Consider the following 17,740-nt stretch of genomic DNA (forward strand, 5'->3'; position numbering starts at 1 on the left):
GGTAACCGGGGGCCCTGCCGACGGACTCGGGCCTGAGCGTCGGTTCTTGTCGCTGCTCAGACGAAAAGCAAGAGAGAAGGAAAAAAAAGGGAAGGGAACCTAGGCGCCCAAGACGCAACGCAGGTCGGATCCGACCCCACACGCATCGCCCGCCCACCATGCCGCAGGACATGCCGCCCGCGGGCGGCTACGAGGCCGTCCAGTATAAGGTGGGTTATTTGCCCCCTGTTTTTTTTTTTTCTTTGTTTCGCCTTGGTTCCTTGCTTCCTGGGTAGTTGGGACGGGTCTGCCCCGCGCTGTTTGGCGGGGGGTTGCCACGTCTTGGTCTGGGATGGACGGGGTTCGAGAAGCCGGGACGTGGGAGACGTTGCGTGTTGGATGGGTTGCGGATGGGCAAGGAGGCCGGATCGGCGGGCTGTGGATTGCTTTTGCGGCCGCCGGGCGCGGGGCGGCGTGGACGGCGCCGGCTCTGCTGCAGAGGAAAGGTTTTGAGGAGGGCCAAGCAACGGGAAAGGGGGGAGAGGGTGCTGGGATCGGACGGGATGGGACTTGACGGGGCGGCACAGCCAGTCGCTTTTGCCATCCGGGGGATGCGCAGCGGGCTGGCGGCGCGGTGGCGCGTGGTCGGCGTTGTGTTTGGCTGTGACGACGACGACGACGACGACCCGCGTGTCGCTCGTCCAAGAGCCCGGCATGGGTGGAATGGGCCGTGGCAGCGAACGAGATGATGTTGTTGCACAGGGAGGGGGAACCGGTGCAGGCTGGCTGGCCGGCTCGAGCGAGCTTGACGCACAAGAGAAGCGACCCCCGGCTTGGAGCCGAGCAAGAGAAGCGACCTAGCGAGAAACCCCCCCCCGAAGCTAACATCTCCTTCTCCCAGCGCAACCTCCCTTCGCGCGGCCTCTTCCGCCCCCGCCCTCTGCTCGCCGGCGCCTCCCTCTTGATGCTCTTTGGCTGGTACAAGCTGATCTACGGCATCCGCGAGCAAAAGTACGTCCCCTCCTTTTTCTTGTTTCCCACCGTCATTTTCCAGCCTAGAGGGTTGCTAACCTTTTCTTTTCTCCCCTCTCCAGCGAGCTCGCCCGCGAAAAGATGTGGGCCCGCATCCACCTCATCCCCCTTCTCCAGGCCGAGGAGGACCGCGACCAGCTCCGCCGCCACCTGGCCGACCAGGCGCGCGAGAAGGAGCTTCTGGGCGGCAACCTCAAGGTCTACCACTCGGACCGCTTCGTGCGGCCCACGTTTGCCGTGACGCCGGCCAACGTGACCAAGGACTAAGGCAACATGGATGCTGGATGCGAAGGAGCCGGGCGACGAGGGAGCGCCATCGTGTACATACATGCAACAAAAAATTTCAACGTGGTTCGTCTTGCTTGGGCACGAGATGGGAGAGAGAGACGGCGACGTGTGCAGCGCGGGGGCGCGGCGACGGCGAGCGCGAGCCCCATGTGTCGAGTGTACCCGGCGCGTGCGAGGCTGGCCCGAGCAAAACACGCAGAGGTTGGCTTCGTGCGTCCATCACGCCGTCCGTTTCGGCAGGTGAGGCTATGCCGGGCGGCTTCATGGTTCCGGCCAGCATGCTTGACGTGCCGCCTGTCCTCCCTCCCCTCATGGGACAAAAGACGTTGAGAATATCCCACGCCCTCCGCCGGCGCGGAGGCCGGTGCATTCATGAGACCGTAGATCAGACACGACGGCGTACCTAGAGCAGGGCGGCACTACCGGGCGATACGGTGCCCGACGCCGGCAAAGACACATGCACGCACAGCATGGCAACAACAACAACAACCACAGGAACAAGAAGCCGACAGAGCCCATGTATCTGACAAGAACAGAAAAAGGAATCATTCCGCTTCCCTTACACCCAACCCTCAGAATACAGGTATCAATCATCGCATCACACATCGCATCACATCGCATCGCATCACACACACGCTAGCGGGCCCAGACGCCAAGAAATCGGACCTCGACGATGCTCTCAAGCGTAGGTAGGTCCATCCGCCCCGACGCCAACGCGCATTGTGCTGCATTTTTTCCCTCCCGACGGCAGGAATGAGAAGAGACTAGGCGGGCGCCTGCACGACCTTGAACCCTTCCGACACGAGCTTGGTGATGTCGTCGTTCTTGTGCTGCAGCAGCCCCAGCGCGAAGGCGACGTCGTTCCACTGGCGCTCCGTCTCGCAGCGGGCAAGACGGGCGGCGAGCTTCTCGGCGAGCTGCTTGGCGTGTTTGTCCTGTGGTGGGGGGTTCCCGGATGTTAGCATCACCGGCCAGCTGCTTGTTTCGAGCCCGAGGGGGCGTCGTCGTCGTCCTCGGGGGACGGTTGGGGGTTCGGTTGGAAGGAGAGGGAGGAGAGAATGGGAATAAAAGAAGAGAGACCAAAAACAAAGAAACAAAAAAAAAAAAAAAGAAAAAAAAAAAAAAGACTCACCTTTTCGACAAACCCCAGCAGGAACCGAACGATCCTCCGAAACGCCTCCTCGCCGACGCGCTCGTCGGCCGACAAGAGGCTAAACATGTCGACAAAGTGGTTGTAGACGGCGTTGTCCTTGGTGCTCAGCTCGGTAAAGAACATCCTGGCCAGGTCGGCGATGCGCTTGTCCTCGTCCTCGAGGCACTTTGCCATCTCGCCGAGCTGGCCCTTGACCTTGACCTGGCCCGCCAGGATCAAAAACGTCAGCGTCATAAGGCAGGTGCGCTTGACCATGGGCTCCGGGTCGGCGAGGCGGCGGTAGAGGAAGTCGGTGTTTTCGTCGATGAGGTGGTTGAAGCACACGGCCATGTCGCCGAGGGCGATGACGGCGTTGGAGCGCACCGTCGCGTCCGGGGAGCGCTCCATGATGGTGATGAGCAGGGGCAGGTTGGCCTCGCAGTACTCGGACGAGACGCACATGAGCTTGGCCAGGCACAGGGTGGCGGCCTGCTGGAGGTTGCGGTCGCGGTAGGCCGTGTTGTTGGCGCAGATCTCGGACACGAGGGGGCCAAAGTGCGCCAGCAGCGAGGTGGGGCCGTAGAGGAGCTCGCGCTCGCGGATGTGCGCCATGGCCTCGGTGAAGTCGTCCTCGGTGGTGCCGCCGATGAGGTCGAGCTCGTCGGCCGGGTCCTCGTCGAGCTTGGACTTGTCCTTGGCGTGAGCGGCCGACGCGGACCGCCGTGAGGACGTGCTCGCCCCCAAGGACGAGCGCCCCCCCGGCGGCGGCGGCGGCGGCGCCTTGTCCTTGTCCTTGTCTTGCTTCTCCTGCTTGCGGCGCTTGAAGTCGAGCTCGCAGAGCTCGAGGTGGACGATCTGCTTGATGGCGACATGGCCGACGATGAAGAGGAGCTGCGACAGGGCGACGGTGCTCTCCTTGTTGGCCTGCTTCCTCCTGGCCGGGCCGGGCTCGGGCTGCGAGGCGGGGGGCGGGGCCGCCGGGTCGCCGCCGGACGGCTCGTCGGCGGGGCCGCCGGGGCTGGTGGCCGCGGCGACGGGGGCCGCCTCGTCGCGGGACGCGGGCCGGGAGCCCGCCGGGGAGGCGGGGGACGAGGACGAGGAGGAGGGCCGCCGCCCAAAGACGGCGCGCGTCTTGCGGCGGATGATGTCGGAGCACAGGACGTCGGGATGCCTCGACAGGGAGTAGATGGCGTTGATGGCCTGCTCGGCGACGCCGTACCAGTCCTTGCTGTCGGTGGGCACCTCGGTGATGGCGGCGAGCCGGACGAGGACGGCGTGGTCGTTGGGCAGGCGCGAGAACTTGGCGGCGGCGGCGGGCTTGTCGGCCTGGCGGCCGGTGGGGTTGATGCGGCGCAGGGCGACGCACGTGTACTTTGCGAGCTGCAGGTCGGCGCGGCCGTGGGCGCCGAGCCCCGTGCGCAGCATGGTCTCCATCTCGCCGACGACGATCTCGGGGCTGGCGGTGGCGAGCATGCCGAGGACGATGATGGCGCCGCGGCGCTGCTTGCGCGAGATGTCGCGCTTCTGGACGCCGTAGACCTGCCACAGCTTGGTGACGACGAGGTCGGGGATCATGCCCTGCTTCATCATGGTGCTGAGCAGCTGCTCGAGCGAGGTGAGCTCGGCCGGGGTGGCGCCAAAGGTCAGGCTGATCATGTTGCGGGCGACGTAGTTGGCGGCGTCGTTGGGGCTGAAGCTGTCGGGGGCCTCGAAGAAGAGGCGCCTGTAGCACTCGATGAGGTGCGTCTGGACGCCCTTGCCCTCGTCGCTGTTGCCCTTGGTCCAGATGAGGCGCAGCATGCGGCGGATGCCCACCTTGTTCTGCTCGATGTTGTAGGCGTCGCCGATCTCAAAGTAGTCCATGGCCTCGATGACCTCGCTCTTGTTGCGCGAGCCCAGCAGCTGGCAGATGGTGCCCGTGGCGTCGTGCAGCACGTCGATGAACTTGAGCGCCTCGGTGTAGTAGCGCCGGGTCAGGGTCAGCTTCTCGATGGCCTCGGACGTGGCCGCCTCCTCGCGGGCCTTTTGGATGGCCGCGAGCTTCTCCTCGTCGGTCATCTCGGCGGGCTGCGACGGCTCGCGCTGCCGGCGGGGCGACTCGAGCTGGGTGGCGTCGTCGAGCAGCTCCTGGTCGACCGTGGCGTTGGCCGGGTCGGCGTCGAGGCCGGGGGCGTCGACGGGCGGCTTGAGGGCGTTGAGCTCGGCGTCGACGCGGTCGAGGCGCTCCTGCCAGTCCTTGCGGGCGAGCTGGGCGCCGTGGAGGGCGGTGAAGGGGTGGGTGCGGATGAGGGTGGCGAGCAGCCGGATGGCGTTCCTGCGGACGTGGCTGCTCCGGTCCTCGAGGCTCCGGCAGGCCAGCTCGGCGGCGCGCTGGCGGCGCTTGGGGAACTTGTACGTCTCGAGCTCGCACAGCTTGACGTAGACCTGGATGGTGCGGCAGCGGCAGTAGGGGTTGATGTCGAGGAAGCGCTCCTCGAGCACGTCGAAGAAGGCGTTCATCTGCGTCTTGTGGTTCTCGCCGCGGTCGTCCGACTTGCTGAGGTAGGCGAGCATGTTGCCAAACACCTCGATCAGGGCGCAGCGCAGCGTGTACGACTCGCTGTCGAGCTGCTTGGCCAGCAGCGTCACCTGCTTGATGACGAGGCGCGGCGCCAGCTCCGACAGCCGGACCATGAAGCTCGACACCGACTTGGGGCCCTTGGTGTCGTTGCTGTTGAACTCCTTGTTGCTGAGCTCGCGCAGTATCTCGTCGGCGAGCTGCGGGTAGTCGTACTGCTCGGCGAGGATGTGCAGGAACTCGGCCATGGGCTCCGACAGGTGCTCAAAGTAGGTGAGGTTCTGGACGATGGAGATCTGGGCGGCTGCGGCGGGGTCAGCGGGGTCAGCGGCGCGCGTCTCGGGCGGCGTTGCAGCGTTTGGGGTCCTGGCCGGCGCCACCCACCGTATCCGTGGCCGTGGTGCTTGACGGCGATGCAGAGCACCTTGAAGGCGTGCATGCGGATGCTCGTGCTCTTGCAGCGCTGCTCGCTCTCGAGGATCATGTAGACGGGCCGGGTCAGCAGGCCGACAAAGGTGTCGCGCTCCGAGGTGGTCAGGAAGATCCTGGCCAGCTTGAGGCGCAGGACCTTGCACATGGTGGCGAGGGCCGTCTCGAGCTGGGCCGACGAGTCCCAGTGGCCGTCGCCGGCGGGGGCGCGCTTGGGCTTGCCGCGGCCGCGGACGGGGGCCGCGGCCGACGACTTCTCGGCGGCCTTGGTCTCGACGGCGGCCATGGTCCACTGCAGCAGGAAGCCGTACATTTCGAGCAGCTGCTTGTGGTGGGGGATGAGCTCCTGCTCGTCCGAGTCGAGATCGTGGTGGGCGACGTCGGCCTCGGCGGCCAGCCCGGACGTGATGAGGTCGAACATCTTGCTCAGGGCGTGCGCCGACAGCGAGGACGTGTACCTGGAAGGGCGGGAAGCGCTTAGCATCGGAGCTTGGTCCCCGACGACAAGGCATCATCTCGGACCCCTCGCGGCGATGCGCCTCGGGCGCCGGGCCGCGGGGGGGCAGAGAGGCGGAGCAGGATCCGGAGGAGGAGGAGGGGCAGAGGAGACGGGAGCGCACTTGAGCAGGAACTGCAGCGAGTCAAAGATGGAGCTGCGCGTGATGGCATCGGGGTTCTCGGCGACGGCGTCGACGATGGGGTTGAGGATGGAGTTGACGAGGGCGTTGTCGCTGAGGGCGTCGGGGTCGTTTTCGCAGTCGACAAGGGCGCCCTCGGCCTCGGGGGTGGGGATCCCCGCGGGATCGCTCATGTAATGCTTGAGCGCATCGTTGATGTCGAACTGGACGGTGTCCATGGCGGACGCCGGCCCGGGTGGAGGAACGAATGCGGACCGTGTGGCTGGTAGGGAGGTAGGTACCCGGGTATGGATGAACGTTGGGATCCAGTCGTCGCGTCGGTCGGGGGTTGGACGGTACTGGTTGTAGGGGAGGCGGGGTGTGATGGTGGCGATAGTGGTGGTGGTGGTGGTGGTGGTGACTGAATTGTTGATTTGTGTGTGTATTATTATTGCAGGTTCAAGTTGGAGTTGAGAGCGAGGAGGGGGGGGGGGGGGGGCAAGTTTGTTGTTGTTGATGCCAATTCCAGGTTTGGAACCAACCTTGCCCGCCTATCGTTGCCACTTGTGCCCCGCCTCCCGGGTCCAGGGTTGGCAGTGGAGCGCCGGCCGGTTACGGATAAACGGACAGTCTTCGACCATCTCGGTGAAATGAAACAAGGGTCTTGGCATGGAGGGTCTGTACCCGCAGTACCTAGTCGTCCGTCTGTATTTTCTTCCCCTCGTTTTCCTTTCTTTTCCTTTCATGTACTCGTACTATCCTTCTTGTTTCTTTCCTGTTTGTTTTGAAGCTTCCCTGCTTGTGATTTTTTTTTCTCTTCTCTTCTTGTTGCAATAGGTTTGCTCTCGACAGGGACTCGCTTCCACACGGTGCATGTGCCGTACCTATGGAGGTATCATGTACTGTACTGTTAGTCATCGGCATCGCTGTGGTCGGGCCAGGGTTAGGGGACGAGTGGGGTGGAGTGGGGAACCTGGCAACGGCTTTTTGTGTTTGTTGACTTCCCAAGTTGGCGCTGCAGCCAGTCCCGTCGCGTCCAAGGCGCGTCAAAAGTCGGTGGGCCCCACTGGGTCCTCGCCCGGCGCCGTTTCTTTGCCCATCGACACAGCGAACCCTACCCCTCCACGGCACGGCACGGCACGGGACCGACAGCTTACCTGTCGCTAGCAACAACAATAACACAACAACACCAACACCAACACCAACACCGACACCTCTCAGCTTCCAGCTTTCACCAATGCACATGGCCTTTTCCTATCCCTGAAATACCCCCCGTCCTTTGCTTGCCCCGTTGATCTCCGGGCCTCGTCTACCTCAAGCATCCAGCCCCGTCCTTCTTCCTCAGGGTGTCCTTCTCTCCCACCAACAACACCTTGGCCTCGCCGGTTCGATTGTCCTGCCCATTTGGCCTCCTCTCGGACGCCTCTTGCTGGAAGCCTCTTGGGTGCTCACGGAGTGCTCAGCGGCCCCCGGGCACACTACAAGCCCGGCTCGCTCTGGATGCGGACAGACAAGCTCTAGGGTTCCGTTCCGCTCGCTCCAACCAAGACAGGACGCCGCCTCCATGGCGGCCCGCATGTCGTCGCACTGCCGTGCGGCCGACGCCTTCAACACCACCTCGTTCCGCATCCACCAAGATGCTCCCTCCACCGAAGACACAGAAATGAACGAGAGCGCTCTGAACGACGACCCGGACGCTGACCCCGACGCCGACCCCGACGCCGACCCGGATGCCGACCCGGATGCCGAGCCAGACGTCCAAGACTCGGACTACTCCGACTCGGACGACGACGCCAACGCGAGCAGCCACGTTCTCCACGACATGGAGCGGCTGCAAAACTGCCTGCCCGAGTTCCGGTCCAAGTACCGCCTCATCAAGCGCATCGGCGAGGGCACCTTTTCGACCGTGTACAAGGCCGAGGACCTCCAGTACGACCGCTACGACAACTCGTGGGACCTGGACCGCGACGCCGACAGGTGGGCTCCGCCCCCGATCAAAACCAGCGACGGCGACGGTCCTCCTCCTCCTCCTCCTCCTCCGCCGCCGCCCGCGCGCCGCCGCCGCCCCAAGTACGTGGCCGTCAAAAAGATCTACGTCACGTCGTCGCCCAGCCGCATCCACAACGAGCTCGAGCTGCTCCACGTCCTGCGCGGCTGCCAGTCCGTGTGCCCCCTCATCACGGCGTTCCGCTGGACCGACCAGGTCGTCGCCGTCCTCCCCTACTTCCGCCACGCCGACTTCCGCGACTACTTTCGCAACCTGACGGTGCCGCAGATGGCCGCCTACTTCCGGTCCCTCTTCACCGCCCTCGCCAGCGTGCACAAGCACAAGATCCTCCACCGCGACATCAAGCCCACCAACTTCCTGTACGACCCCGTCGCCTGCCGCGGCGTCCTCGTCGACTTTGGCCTGGCCGAGCGCGAGGGCTACGACGGCAAGCCCTGCGTCTGCCACGACGACCCGGCCGCCCGCATGGCCAAGCTCCGCCCGCTCCTCTCGAGCACCGCCAAGGGCGGCTACCCGCGCGAGGACACGCGCCCGTCGCGCCGCGCCAACCGCGCCGGCACGCGCGGCTTCCGGGCCCCCGAGGTGCTCTTCAAGTGCACCGAGCAGACGCCCAAGATCGACGTCTGGAGCGCCGGCGTCATCCTGCTGACCATCCTGTCGCGCCGCTTCCCCTTTTTCAACTCGGTCGACGACGTCGAGGCCATGATCGAGATCGCCACCATCTTTGGCCAGAGGCGCATGCACTCGACCGCCCTGCTGCACGGCTGCATGTTCGAGACCAACATCCCCACCGTCGGCCGCTCCGGCTTCAGCTTCGAGGCCATCATCCAGTGGAGCCGCGACCAGCCCAAGGCCAAGCTGCCCGACGAGGAAAAGGTGGCCGTCGACTTCCTGTCGAGGTGCATGGAGCTGGACCCGGCCAGGAGGATCAGCGCCGAGGAGGCGCTGCACCACGACTTTTTGAAGATTGGCCTCGACGACCCGGGCTCCCCGGGCGGCGCCGCCGGGTGTCCCAACGACGACGACGACGAAATGGATATTCTCAAGGTGTAATGCGGATTTCGGCGGTACGGCGAACCCAGGTACGCGGGAGGAGGAGAAGGGGAGGAGAGGAGGAAGCATCAAGGAAAGGCATCGGACTGAAGGCGTTTGGCACGGTCGTATCATGGTACTAGCAATTAGACAAGGCGTTGTTGGGGGGGTGGTTGTCGGGATGACCCTACTAGGTAATTACATGCTACTAATGAAGAGATACAAGGCATTCGATGTGATTATGTAAGCCGGTTCTTCCATGGGAAAGCGAATAACAAGACTGCGTAGTCGTCGATGTGTTTTCAGCGCCGTGTGAAACTTGGGCATGATCAATCCTTACGCCACCAACCTCTTCTTACTCATTCACTCCCTCCCGCATTCCGACGTCCGCCTTCGCAAGACAAACCATCCATCGTAATTCTCGAGTCCTGCTGGATGGGCTGATACCGCCCTACCGCCCATGAACACCACAGACGATTGAACGCAAGCACCATGGACGACATCCCGCCCAACTTTCACCATCCCTACCAGCCCTACGACGTCCAGCTCGACTTCATGAGGACCGTCTATGACATCCTCGAGAAGGGCAGCGGCCAGGTCGGCATCCTCGAAAGCCCGACGGGCACGGTGCGTCATCCTCTCCGCCACGCCTCCGTGCCGGCGGCCTCTAGCTAGCCCCCCTGCCTCCTCCCGCCTTTTTCCCTCAACCCAACCCGACCGGACAAGCACCCCGGCTGCTAACGGACAACCCACCAGGGCAAATCCCTCTCCCTCCTCTGCGCCTCGCTCACCTGGCTCCGCTCCCACGCCCGCCGGCGCTTCGGCGCCGCCCACGGCACCCTCGCCGCGCAGATGGCCGCCGCCGGCGAGCCGGCGTGGATGGTCGACGCCGCGCTGCGGAAGCACCGCGAGGAGCTCGCGCGGAGGTGGGAGGAGCGCGAGCGGGCGCTGGAGCGGGCGCGGCGCAGGGAAAAGGAGATGGAGGCGCGGGCCGCGCGGGAGGCGGCGAGGCGGCGCGGCAAGAGGGTCAAGGGCGATCAGGAGGGGGAGGAGGAGGAGCAGGGTGGAGGGAAGGGGAAGGGGAAGCATGCGTTGGGGGAGAGGGAGGAGGAGAGGGAGTTTCTGGTCCGGGACTGGGAGGAGCAAGAGGAGGAGGACAAGGGGGACGGGTTGGCGGGGTTGAGCAGGGAGACGAGGGAGCTGATGAGGAGGGTGGGCATGGGGGGCGGGAAGAGGGAGGATGGAGAGGGAGAAGGGGAGGAGGGGGAGGAGAAGGTCAAGGTGAGCGAATGCCGGGTTGTTTGTTGGGTGTCGCCATGCCTGATGATGCCGTCTCGGCGGAGGGCCCTCCTCGTCAACGTCCGGGTCGAAATATTCCACCCTCCGTCCGAGCACCCCCCCTGGCCATGCTAACGAACCATTGTCGTTCCCAGATTTACTACACCTCGCGAACCCACTCCCAAATCACCCAGTTCATCTCGGAGCTGCGGCGGCCGGCCTTCCCGCCCTCGGTGCCTCCCGAGCTCCTCGCCAACCCCGACGACCAACCCGCTTCCGAACCCGTCAAGGAGCTCCCCCTCTCCTCCCGCCAGAAGCTGTGCATCCACCCCTCCGTGTCCCGCCTCGGCTCCGTCGCGGCCATCAACGACCGCTGCGCCGAGCTGCAGCAGCCCCGGTCCAAGGACCGCTGCCCCTACGCGCCCAGCGCCGAGAACCTCGGGCGGACGCACGAGTTCCGCGACGCCGCTCTCGCCACCATCCCGGACATCGAGGACCTCCACCGCATCGGCAAGGATCTGCAGGTGTGCCCCTACTACGCCTCACGGACGGCCATCGCCGCCGCCGAGATCGTGACCCTTCCGTACCCGCTGCTGCTGCAAAAGTCGGCGAGGGACGCCCTCGGCATCAAGCTCGAGGGCAACGTGGTCATCATCGACGAGGCGCACAACATCATGGACGCCATCGCCAACGTCCACGCCGCCGAGATCCGCCTGGCCGACCTGCGAAAGGCCCGGCAGATGCTCGGGGCCTACGTGAAGCGCTTCGGGAAAAAGCTCACCGGGGCGAACCGGGTCATGGTGGCGCAGGTCGGCCGGGTCGTCGAGTCGCTGAGCGAGTGTTTGACGGGGTTGCTGGGGGGACAGGTGAGGGCTTTGCCCGTTTTTTTTTTTTTTTCCCTCTTCTCTCTCTCTCTCTCTCTCTCTCTTCGATCGGAGCAGAGAAGGCTGATGGTGGCAGACCGACCAAGGGATCCTCGAGTCCAGCGCCCTCCTCAAAGCCCGCGGCGCCGACCAGATCAACCTCTACCAGCTCATCAGCTACATCCAAGAGTCCAAGCTCGCCTACAAGGTCGAGTCCTACGCCGCCCACGTGGAAGAGCAGCAGCAGCAGCAGCAGCAGCAGCAGCAAGATGGTTCTGTCGTGCGATCATCCTCCTCGCCCGTCCTCCACACCCTCGTCGCGTTCCTCACCGCCCTCACCAACCTCACCGCCGAGGGCCGCATCTTTTACGAGAAGCTCCCCTCCTCCTCCTCTACTCCTAACGCCCCGCCGGATATCAAAGCGTCTTACCTGCTCTTGTCCCCGACCCACGCCTTCTCCTCCATCGCCGCCTCCGCCCGCGCCATCATCCTCGCCGGCGGGACCATGTCGCCCTTTGAGGACTACAAGACGCACCTCTTCCCGACGCACCCGCCCGAAAGGATCACGACGCTGAGCTGCGGCCACGTCATCCCCCGCGAGAACCTGTTCGGATGGGTGCTGGCCGGGGTGAAGCCCACGCCTCCGGCGGGGCAGCCGCCAGGCGCGGCGGCGCACGAGGGCGCGTTCGAGTTCAGCTTCCAGAAGCGCAACGACGCGGGCATGATGCGCCAGCTGGGCCTGGCGCTGCTGAACCTCTGCGCCGCGGTCCCGGACGGCGTCGTCGTCTTCTTCCCCAGCTACAAGTACCTGGAGGACGTGGTCCGGGCGTGGCGGGGCCAGGACGCCGCCGACCCGCACCAGGCGCAGCCCCTCTGGGAGCGGCTGGCGGCCCGGAAGGCCGTGTTTTGCGAGGAGCGCGGCGGCGACACGGACGAGCTCCTGCGGGCCTACGGCGAGGCCATCCTCCTGCCGCCCGCGGGGACCCCCGCGGGGACCCCCGCGAGGAAGCCCGGCGGCGCGCTCCTGCTCAGCGTCGTCGGCGGCAAGCTCTCCGAGGGCATCAACTTTGCGGACCGCCTCGGCCGGTGCGTCGTCGTCGTCGGCCTGCCGTACCCCAACGCGCACTCGCCCGAGTGGAAGGCGAGGCTCGAGTACGTCGAGACGGCGGCGCTCGAGGGCCCGGAGCGGGAGCAGCAGCAAACGACCAACGACCCCCCGGCGACGGCGCCCGATGCGCAGGCCCGACAGGCCGCCAAGAAGGCGCCGCCGAGCGCCCAGGACCGCGCCCGCGCCCGCCAGGCGGCCCAGTCCTTTTACGAAAACGCCTGCATGCGCGCCGTCAACCAGTCCATCGGCCGCGCGATCCGGCACCGCGGCGACTACGCGGCCGTGGTGCTCGTCGACCGGCGCTATGCCCTCCCGCGCGTGCGCGAGAAGCTGCCGGGGTGGATCCGGGCCGGGATGGTGGACGGGAGCGAGCACAAAGGCCTGCCGGGGCTGATGGCCGGGTTGAGGGGGTTTTTCAAGGAGAAGGAGTAGGGAATAAGGAGCTGGGGAGATGGGAGACCCATGATGAATAAGGGGGGGGGGGGGGGCTCTGGGCTGTGTGAGGCTTTCCGTCCTGCTTTTTCGAGGTGTGTTATGCCGGGCTGGGAGACGACGATGCTTGGACGGTCATTTCGACGCTGCGTGGGAGCTCGTGCAGAGTACCTGCCATTGCCATCCTCCTCCCTCGAGCACGGCCGTCGTCGAGAAGGCAGTGAACATGCATGGTTCGACGCAGTCTGTCCATCCGTCCCGTGTTCCCAACCACCTAACAATGGCATTGGAAACATCCCAGCCCTCCGGCCTGGGCCTGTAATATTGCTTGAACCATTTCGGTTCCTACCAGACGATGCAGGAGTGCCACTCTCCATCCCGCCGATATAAATACATGCTTCGACGTGAAATCCCGCCCAAACACGGCCATCTCGGCCTGTCCGCAGGCCAGAGCCAAAGCACCGCGGGCCGTGTTGATTGGTGGGACATGCTATGGCGCAGGCGACCCTCCTCATGTTATTATTTACTTACAGTATTATTTCCAAATCTCCAGCAGACCCCTGGCCCCTGACCAGAATCGTACAACGCTCCAATCTCGAAGCACCCTTGGCGCTGAATGTCGCTGGTGTCCAAGACAAAAGACGCCATGGCGCGACAAAGCCATCGGTAAGTAATCCTGCTCTTAGCCCTCTTCCCAATCGTATGTCTGCGCAAGGCCCGCAAGCCATGCCGAGCGAAACCAAGACTCCGCTGCGATATTATCGAGGGGCCTCTCTCCGCCGCGTTCCTCGTGGATTGGACTTTGATTTTCTTCCTCCTCCTCGTCGTTGTGGACCGGCTGACAATTCCTCGGGAGGAGCCGGCGGGCGGTTAGGATGACATCACGCACCTTGGTCGCCACCGGAGCCAAACATACCCATACCCGCCAGGATGGCTGACGAGATATCGAGCAGAAGCGTGACGGTGAATGAGTCGAAGGGCTTGATGAAGTCGGCTTACGAAACCATCCAAGCGTCTTCTTCTTCAACGCTACACGCGGTGTGGCCATCACGCATCTCGTCCTTCTGCTGGATGTGCATCGTCGCGAGAAAGACCGGCGACGAAGGAACCCATCACCTGGTACACCGGACTGCAGTACAGGACGCAGCCAACCGACCACCGATCCAAAACGGGAGCATCTTTGCAGCAGATGGTTGCAAGCTACGAAAGCAAAAGCCGTCCGGGTGAGGAAAGCGGGCGTGTATGGATAAAGGGTCCCCGGGCCGAACCCGACGACCACGGCCCTCCAGCGACCCAAGTGCATGCCAAACCCAATCCTAGTATTTGCCATGGAGGGGGTGGTATTCATACTACCTTTTGCCCCTGCGTACGGAGTACCTGTTCGTCAGTGCCTTGAGCCGTAGGTACATACATGGCGCATTCTGCAAGCCGCCGAGACCGTTTCTCCCAGCTCCTCAGTCGATCTTGATCCCGATCTTGCCAAAGTGCTTGGCCGCCCACTGTCTCTCGTGGTCAGCATGGCCGCTCTCAAGCCGCGGCGGCGGCAGGGGCGTCGGACTCACCATGTACTCGTACGCCTCCTTGGTCTCCTCGAGCGTAAACACCCTCTCGTCCACGACGGGGCGGATCTCGTGCTCCTCCATGAACGCCACCATCTCCTCGAGCTGCTCGCGCGACCCGACGTAGACGCCCCGCACCGTGCATACCCGCGCGAGCGTCTCCATGAAGCTGTCCTTGGGGTTCGCGCCCGTGAGCAGGCCGATGATGGAGATGACGCCCTCCATGCGCACGGCCGCCAGGCTCTGCGTCAGCGTCCCCTCGCCGCCGACCTCGATCACGTGGTGCACGCCCTCGCCGTCGGGCGTCAGCGCGCGCGCCGTCTCGCCCCACTTGGGGTCCGTCTTGTAGTTGATGACGTGGTCGGCGCCGAGCTTGCGGAGGACCTCGGCCTTGGCCGGCGAGGACGTGGTGGCGATGACGGCGGCGCCGGCGGCCTTGGCGAACTGCAGCGCGAACAGGCTGACGCCGCCCGTGCCCTGCACCAGCACGCTCTCCCCCTTGCGCACCGGCCGCAGCCCAAACAGCGCGTTCCAGCTCGTCAGCGCCGCGCAGCTGAGCGTCGCCGCCTCGACGAAGCCGAGGTGCTTGGGCGCGCGCGCCAGGCCGTCCTGGCTCAGCGCGCCGTACTGCCGCAGCGTGCCGTCGATGCACCCGCCCAGGCCGGTCTGGGCCGCCGCCGGGGTCACGGGCCCGCGCTGGTGGCCCTGGTTGAAGAGCGTCACGACGCGGTCGCCGGCCTTCCACCGGGTCACGTTGCGGCCGACGGCGACGATCTCGCCCGCGCCGTCGGAGCCCGCGACCACGGGGAGCCGGAGCGGGAAGGGGTATTTGCCCTGGACCGAGTTAACGGGGCTGCTGGGCCGTCAAGAGCAACGGACGAACGAACCTTGGCGATGAGGAGGTCGCGGAAGTTGAGCGAGGCGCCGCGGAAGCGCACGAGGACCTGGTCGTCGCCGACCTGGGGCACGGGGGCGGATTCCTGGAAGACGAGCGTCTCAAACTCCTTGCCCGAGGCCTCGATGACCCATTGCTTCTGGGTGGCGGGGACAGACATGGTGAGCGAAGCTGGGCAAAGGAACACAGAACAACGAGTCCGAGCGGGAGAATTGCAAGAGGAACGAAGCAAGGCGTGGTGTAGCAAGACAGCGTTCTAACTACGCGCTTCTTTACATCGGCCTCAACGGAGCAGTGGGAACACTTCTTTCAGGTCCGCTCAGAATATATCCACTCCCATCGCTCCAGCATCCCTGAAGATGAGACGTCATACCACCTACCCAGTCTCCGGTACCATGTGGGTCTTACAAACCAGCGGGACTACGTTCTCAAGCCTTGCTTGCAAGCGACCAGGTTGTAGCAGGAGAGCCGGAATATCGTTTCGCGGCCGCTGGCACAAGATCAGCGGCTGCTCCACAGGGAGCATTACTAATGATGGTGATCCGGTGGAGAAAAGCTGATGCGGATGGTGGGATTTTGCAAGCGTTGAAACCATTACTAGAAGCCAAAGGAACAAGGTCGAAGAAAAGAAAAATCATATCAAAGACACAAAAAAAAAGGAAAAGGGGGGGAAAAAATTGAAGCCATCGTTGGCCGGGAATTGAGCCCGACGTGGGGGTCGAACCCACAACCTTGAGATGGTGACCTCTTTTAAGAGTCTCACGCTCTACCGATTGAGCTAGCCGGGCGGCTAGTGATTGTTGCTGCTGCGGGGCCAAGTCGGAGCTCTTGTGGTGGCCGGTTGCAGGGAACGCCCAACCTTGGACGACCCAGCAGCGCAGAGAAAAACAACGCTTTCAGAGACAAAAGGGCACTGAAGACATGTTGCGTCTTATATTCATCAAACAGGTAGTAAAGAACTCTACAGTCTTGAATCTCCGGTTGCCCTCTCCTCTCCCCAACACGATGTTTGCTTCTCTCGATGATCATGTTCTTGAACAGCAATGCGACCCAGCAGCCTCGAGCTGCCTGTTAGCCCAGGTACCACGTTGACGATCTCTCTCGGCAAAGCCCAAGCAAAGTCATCACGAAAAGCCCTTGCCCTTATTTTCACCATATCTTGATCTTCCTCTTGACGGAAGCTACCAGGTCCCGGAAGCCGTACCCCTTATGCCACTCGCCTCGCTCCCTGGCCTCCTTGATCTTCCAGAAGATGGTTCCCTTGCGGATGTCAGCACGGCTTCTTGAAAGACGACACGACATGGACGCGAGGCAGCCTAACGTAAACCACCAAGGGGGAGGGGGTTTTGTTCGTTAGGTCGAATGAACCTACATCGTATGTGCGACGCAGATCCTCCTTCGACACGCTCCCGTTCTCCTGCACCAGCAGCCAGGTGGTCCCGAACTCAAACATGGCAGCAGACCACCCGAACGGATCGACCGCAAGACGGTGCCCGGCGAGCATGTCCCACAGCTCGCGGGCCGACAGGGACCCCGTGTCGTCCTTGTCCCACTTGGAGAACATGTCCTCGAACTTTTGCGGCACGAACCGGCCCTCGAGGTCGTACGTGCCACTGTCGGAGCCGTGCTGTAACAACGCAGGGGGGTGGCCCGCGACCGGCCAGTCTGTCAACTTGCCAGCCAGCCGACCAGCCCACCAACCAACCGAAATAGATACGCAAGAGGGGAGCTTCTCACCTTGGCCTTGTGAATGCCTCCCACAAACACCCGAAACAGCGGATCCGGAATCACCGTAAAGACGAGCCGCGTCGGGTACGAAAAGCTGACGTTGATGATGATCGCGGAAAGCAGAGAGAACAAGACGCTGAAGCCCAGGTCGCGAAACCCCCTGTATGTGTCCCACGGGGAGATGTGGCCGTCGCGGTCGCGATCCCAGAAGAGGACGTGCTGCTGAAGAACGGTCTTGTGCGTCGTGTTAGTCAACGGATATGAGCATGCATGTCCATGCATGTTCAATCTTTGCGAGCGGCGTTGATGTGACGCATGACAACGTCACCCACGGGAATCAACAATGTACGTGAAGCAACACATCGTGCAACGGCAGCAACCACCATAACCCATGGGGACCAAGACACGCATAATGAATAGCTATCAACAAGAAACAAAAAAAATAAAACCATACGCCGTGGGCAAGCGCACAAAAACTTACAAGATCCTTCCGCCCCTCCTCTCTGCTCTCCGCGCTCCCTTCAGGCACCTCCGTCGACACGGCCACGTTCGCGCGCGCGATGGCCGGCTTCGGGATCCTCGCCTCGGCGTGCACCGCCTGAAGCCGTTCCGAAGTGGCAGAGCAGCCGGGGACGGCGATGGCGAAGCCGACGTCGGGGCCGTAACCCCTGGGGTCGCGAGCAGACTCCGAGGCGGGAGGCGACGGCGGCAGGCCGTAGGATTTGTCGCTGCCGCCATTGCCGCCGCCGCTGCTTCTGCGCCGGCGGGCCGTGGACTTGGCTTGGTTGCCCATGGCGGTTTGG

The 17,740-nt window shown here is 63.8% G+C and overlaps 6 protein-coding genes and 1 non-coding gene across 7 annotated transcripts; 3 read left to right on the forward strand and 4 right to left on the reverse strand.

The window, feature by feature from the left end:
* Positions 1 to 158: 158 nt before the first annotated feature.
* VTJ83DRAFT_2910 (uncharacterized protein) lies at positions 159 to 1,278 on the forward strand (the record flags this gene model as incomplete). The annotated part of the gene is made up of 3 exons (XM_071009233.1): positions 159 to 209; positions 881 to 990; positions 1,074 to 1,278. The coding sequence occupies 3 exons, from the start codon at positions 159 to 161 to the stop codon at positions 1,276 to 1,278; spliced, it is 366 nt and encodes a 121-aa protein (XP_070866791.1).
* A 785-nt stretch (positions 1,279 to 2,063) lies between these two features.
* Positions 2,064 to 6,273, reverse strand: VTJ83DRAFT_2911 (uncharacterized protein; the record flags this gene model as incomplete). Its single annotated transcript, XM_071009234.1, has 4 exons — positions 2,064 to 2,234; positions 2,432 to 5,292; positions 5,373 to 5,875; positions 6,038 to 6,273. 4 exons carry the CDS (start codon positions 6,271 to 6,273, stop codon positions 2,064 to 2,066), a joined length of 3,771 nt encoding a protein of 1,256 aa, XP_070866792.1.
* Positions 6,274 to 7,598: 1,325 nt separating this feature from the next.
* On the forward strand, positions 7,599 to 9,095 carry VTJ83DRAFT_2912 (uncharacterized protein; the record flags this gene model as incomplete). The annotated part of the gene is made up of 1 exon (XM_071009235.1): positions 7,599 to 9,095. One exon carries the CDS (start codon positions 7,599 to 7,601, stop codon positions 9,093 to 9,095), a length of 1,497 nt encoding a protein of 498 aa, XP_070866793.1.
* A 471-nt stretch (positions 9,096 to 9,566) lies between these two features.
* VTJ83DRAFT_2913 (uncharacterized protein) lies at positions 9,567 to 12,755 on the forward strand (the record flags this gene model as incomplete). Its single annotated transcript, XM_071009236.1, has 4 exons — positions 9,567 to 9,701; positions 9,831 to 10,355; positions 10,508 to 11,218; positions 11,313 to 12,755. The coding sequence occupies 4 exons, from the start codon at positions 9,567 to 9,569 to the stop codon at positions 12,753 to 12,755; spliced, it is 2,814 nt and encodes a 937-aa protein (XP_070866794.1).
* Positions 12,756 to 14,209: 1,454 nt separating this feature from the next.
* Positions 14,210 to 15,369, reverse strand: VTJ83DRAFT_2914 (uncharacterized protein; the record flags this gene model as incomplete). Its single annotated transcript, XM_071009237.1, has 3 exons — positions 14,210 to 14,254; positions 14,318 to 15,148; positions 15,202 to 15,369. 3 exons carry the CDS (start codon positions 15,367 to 15,369, stop codon positions 14,210 to 14,212), a joined length of 1,044 nt encoding a protein of 347 aa, XP_070866795.1.
* Positions 15,370 to 15,912: 543 nt separating this feature from the next.
* VTJ83DRAFT_t81 lies at positions 15,913 to 15,997 on the reverse strand. Its single transcript has one exon. It is a non-coding gene; the product is annotated as a tRNA-Lys (tRNA).
* A 361-nt stretch (positions 15,998 to 16,358) lies between these two features.
* Positions 16,359 to 17,730, reverse strand: VTJ83DRAFT_2915 (uncharacterized protein; the record flags this gene model as incomplete). Its single annotated transcript, XM_071009238.1, has 4 exons — positions 16,359 to 16,469; positions 16,582 to 16,836; positions 16,947 to 17,171; positions 17,419 to 17,730. 4 exons carry the CDS (start codon positions 17,728 to 17,730, stop codon positions 16,359 to 16,361), a joined length of 903 nt encoding a protein of 300 aa, XP_070866796.1.
* Between the last annotated feature and the right edge of the window lie 10 nt (positions 17,731 to 17,740).

The sequence above is a fragment of the Remersonia thermophila genome, chromosome 3 (assembly GCF_042764415.1).
Source record: "Remersonia thermophila strain ATCC 22073 chromosome 3, whole genome shotgun sequence".
Lineage (NCBI taxonomy): Eukaryota > Fungi > Ascomycota > Sordariomycetes > Sordariales > Chaetomiaceae > Remersonia > Remersonia thermophila.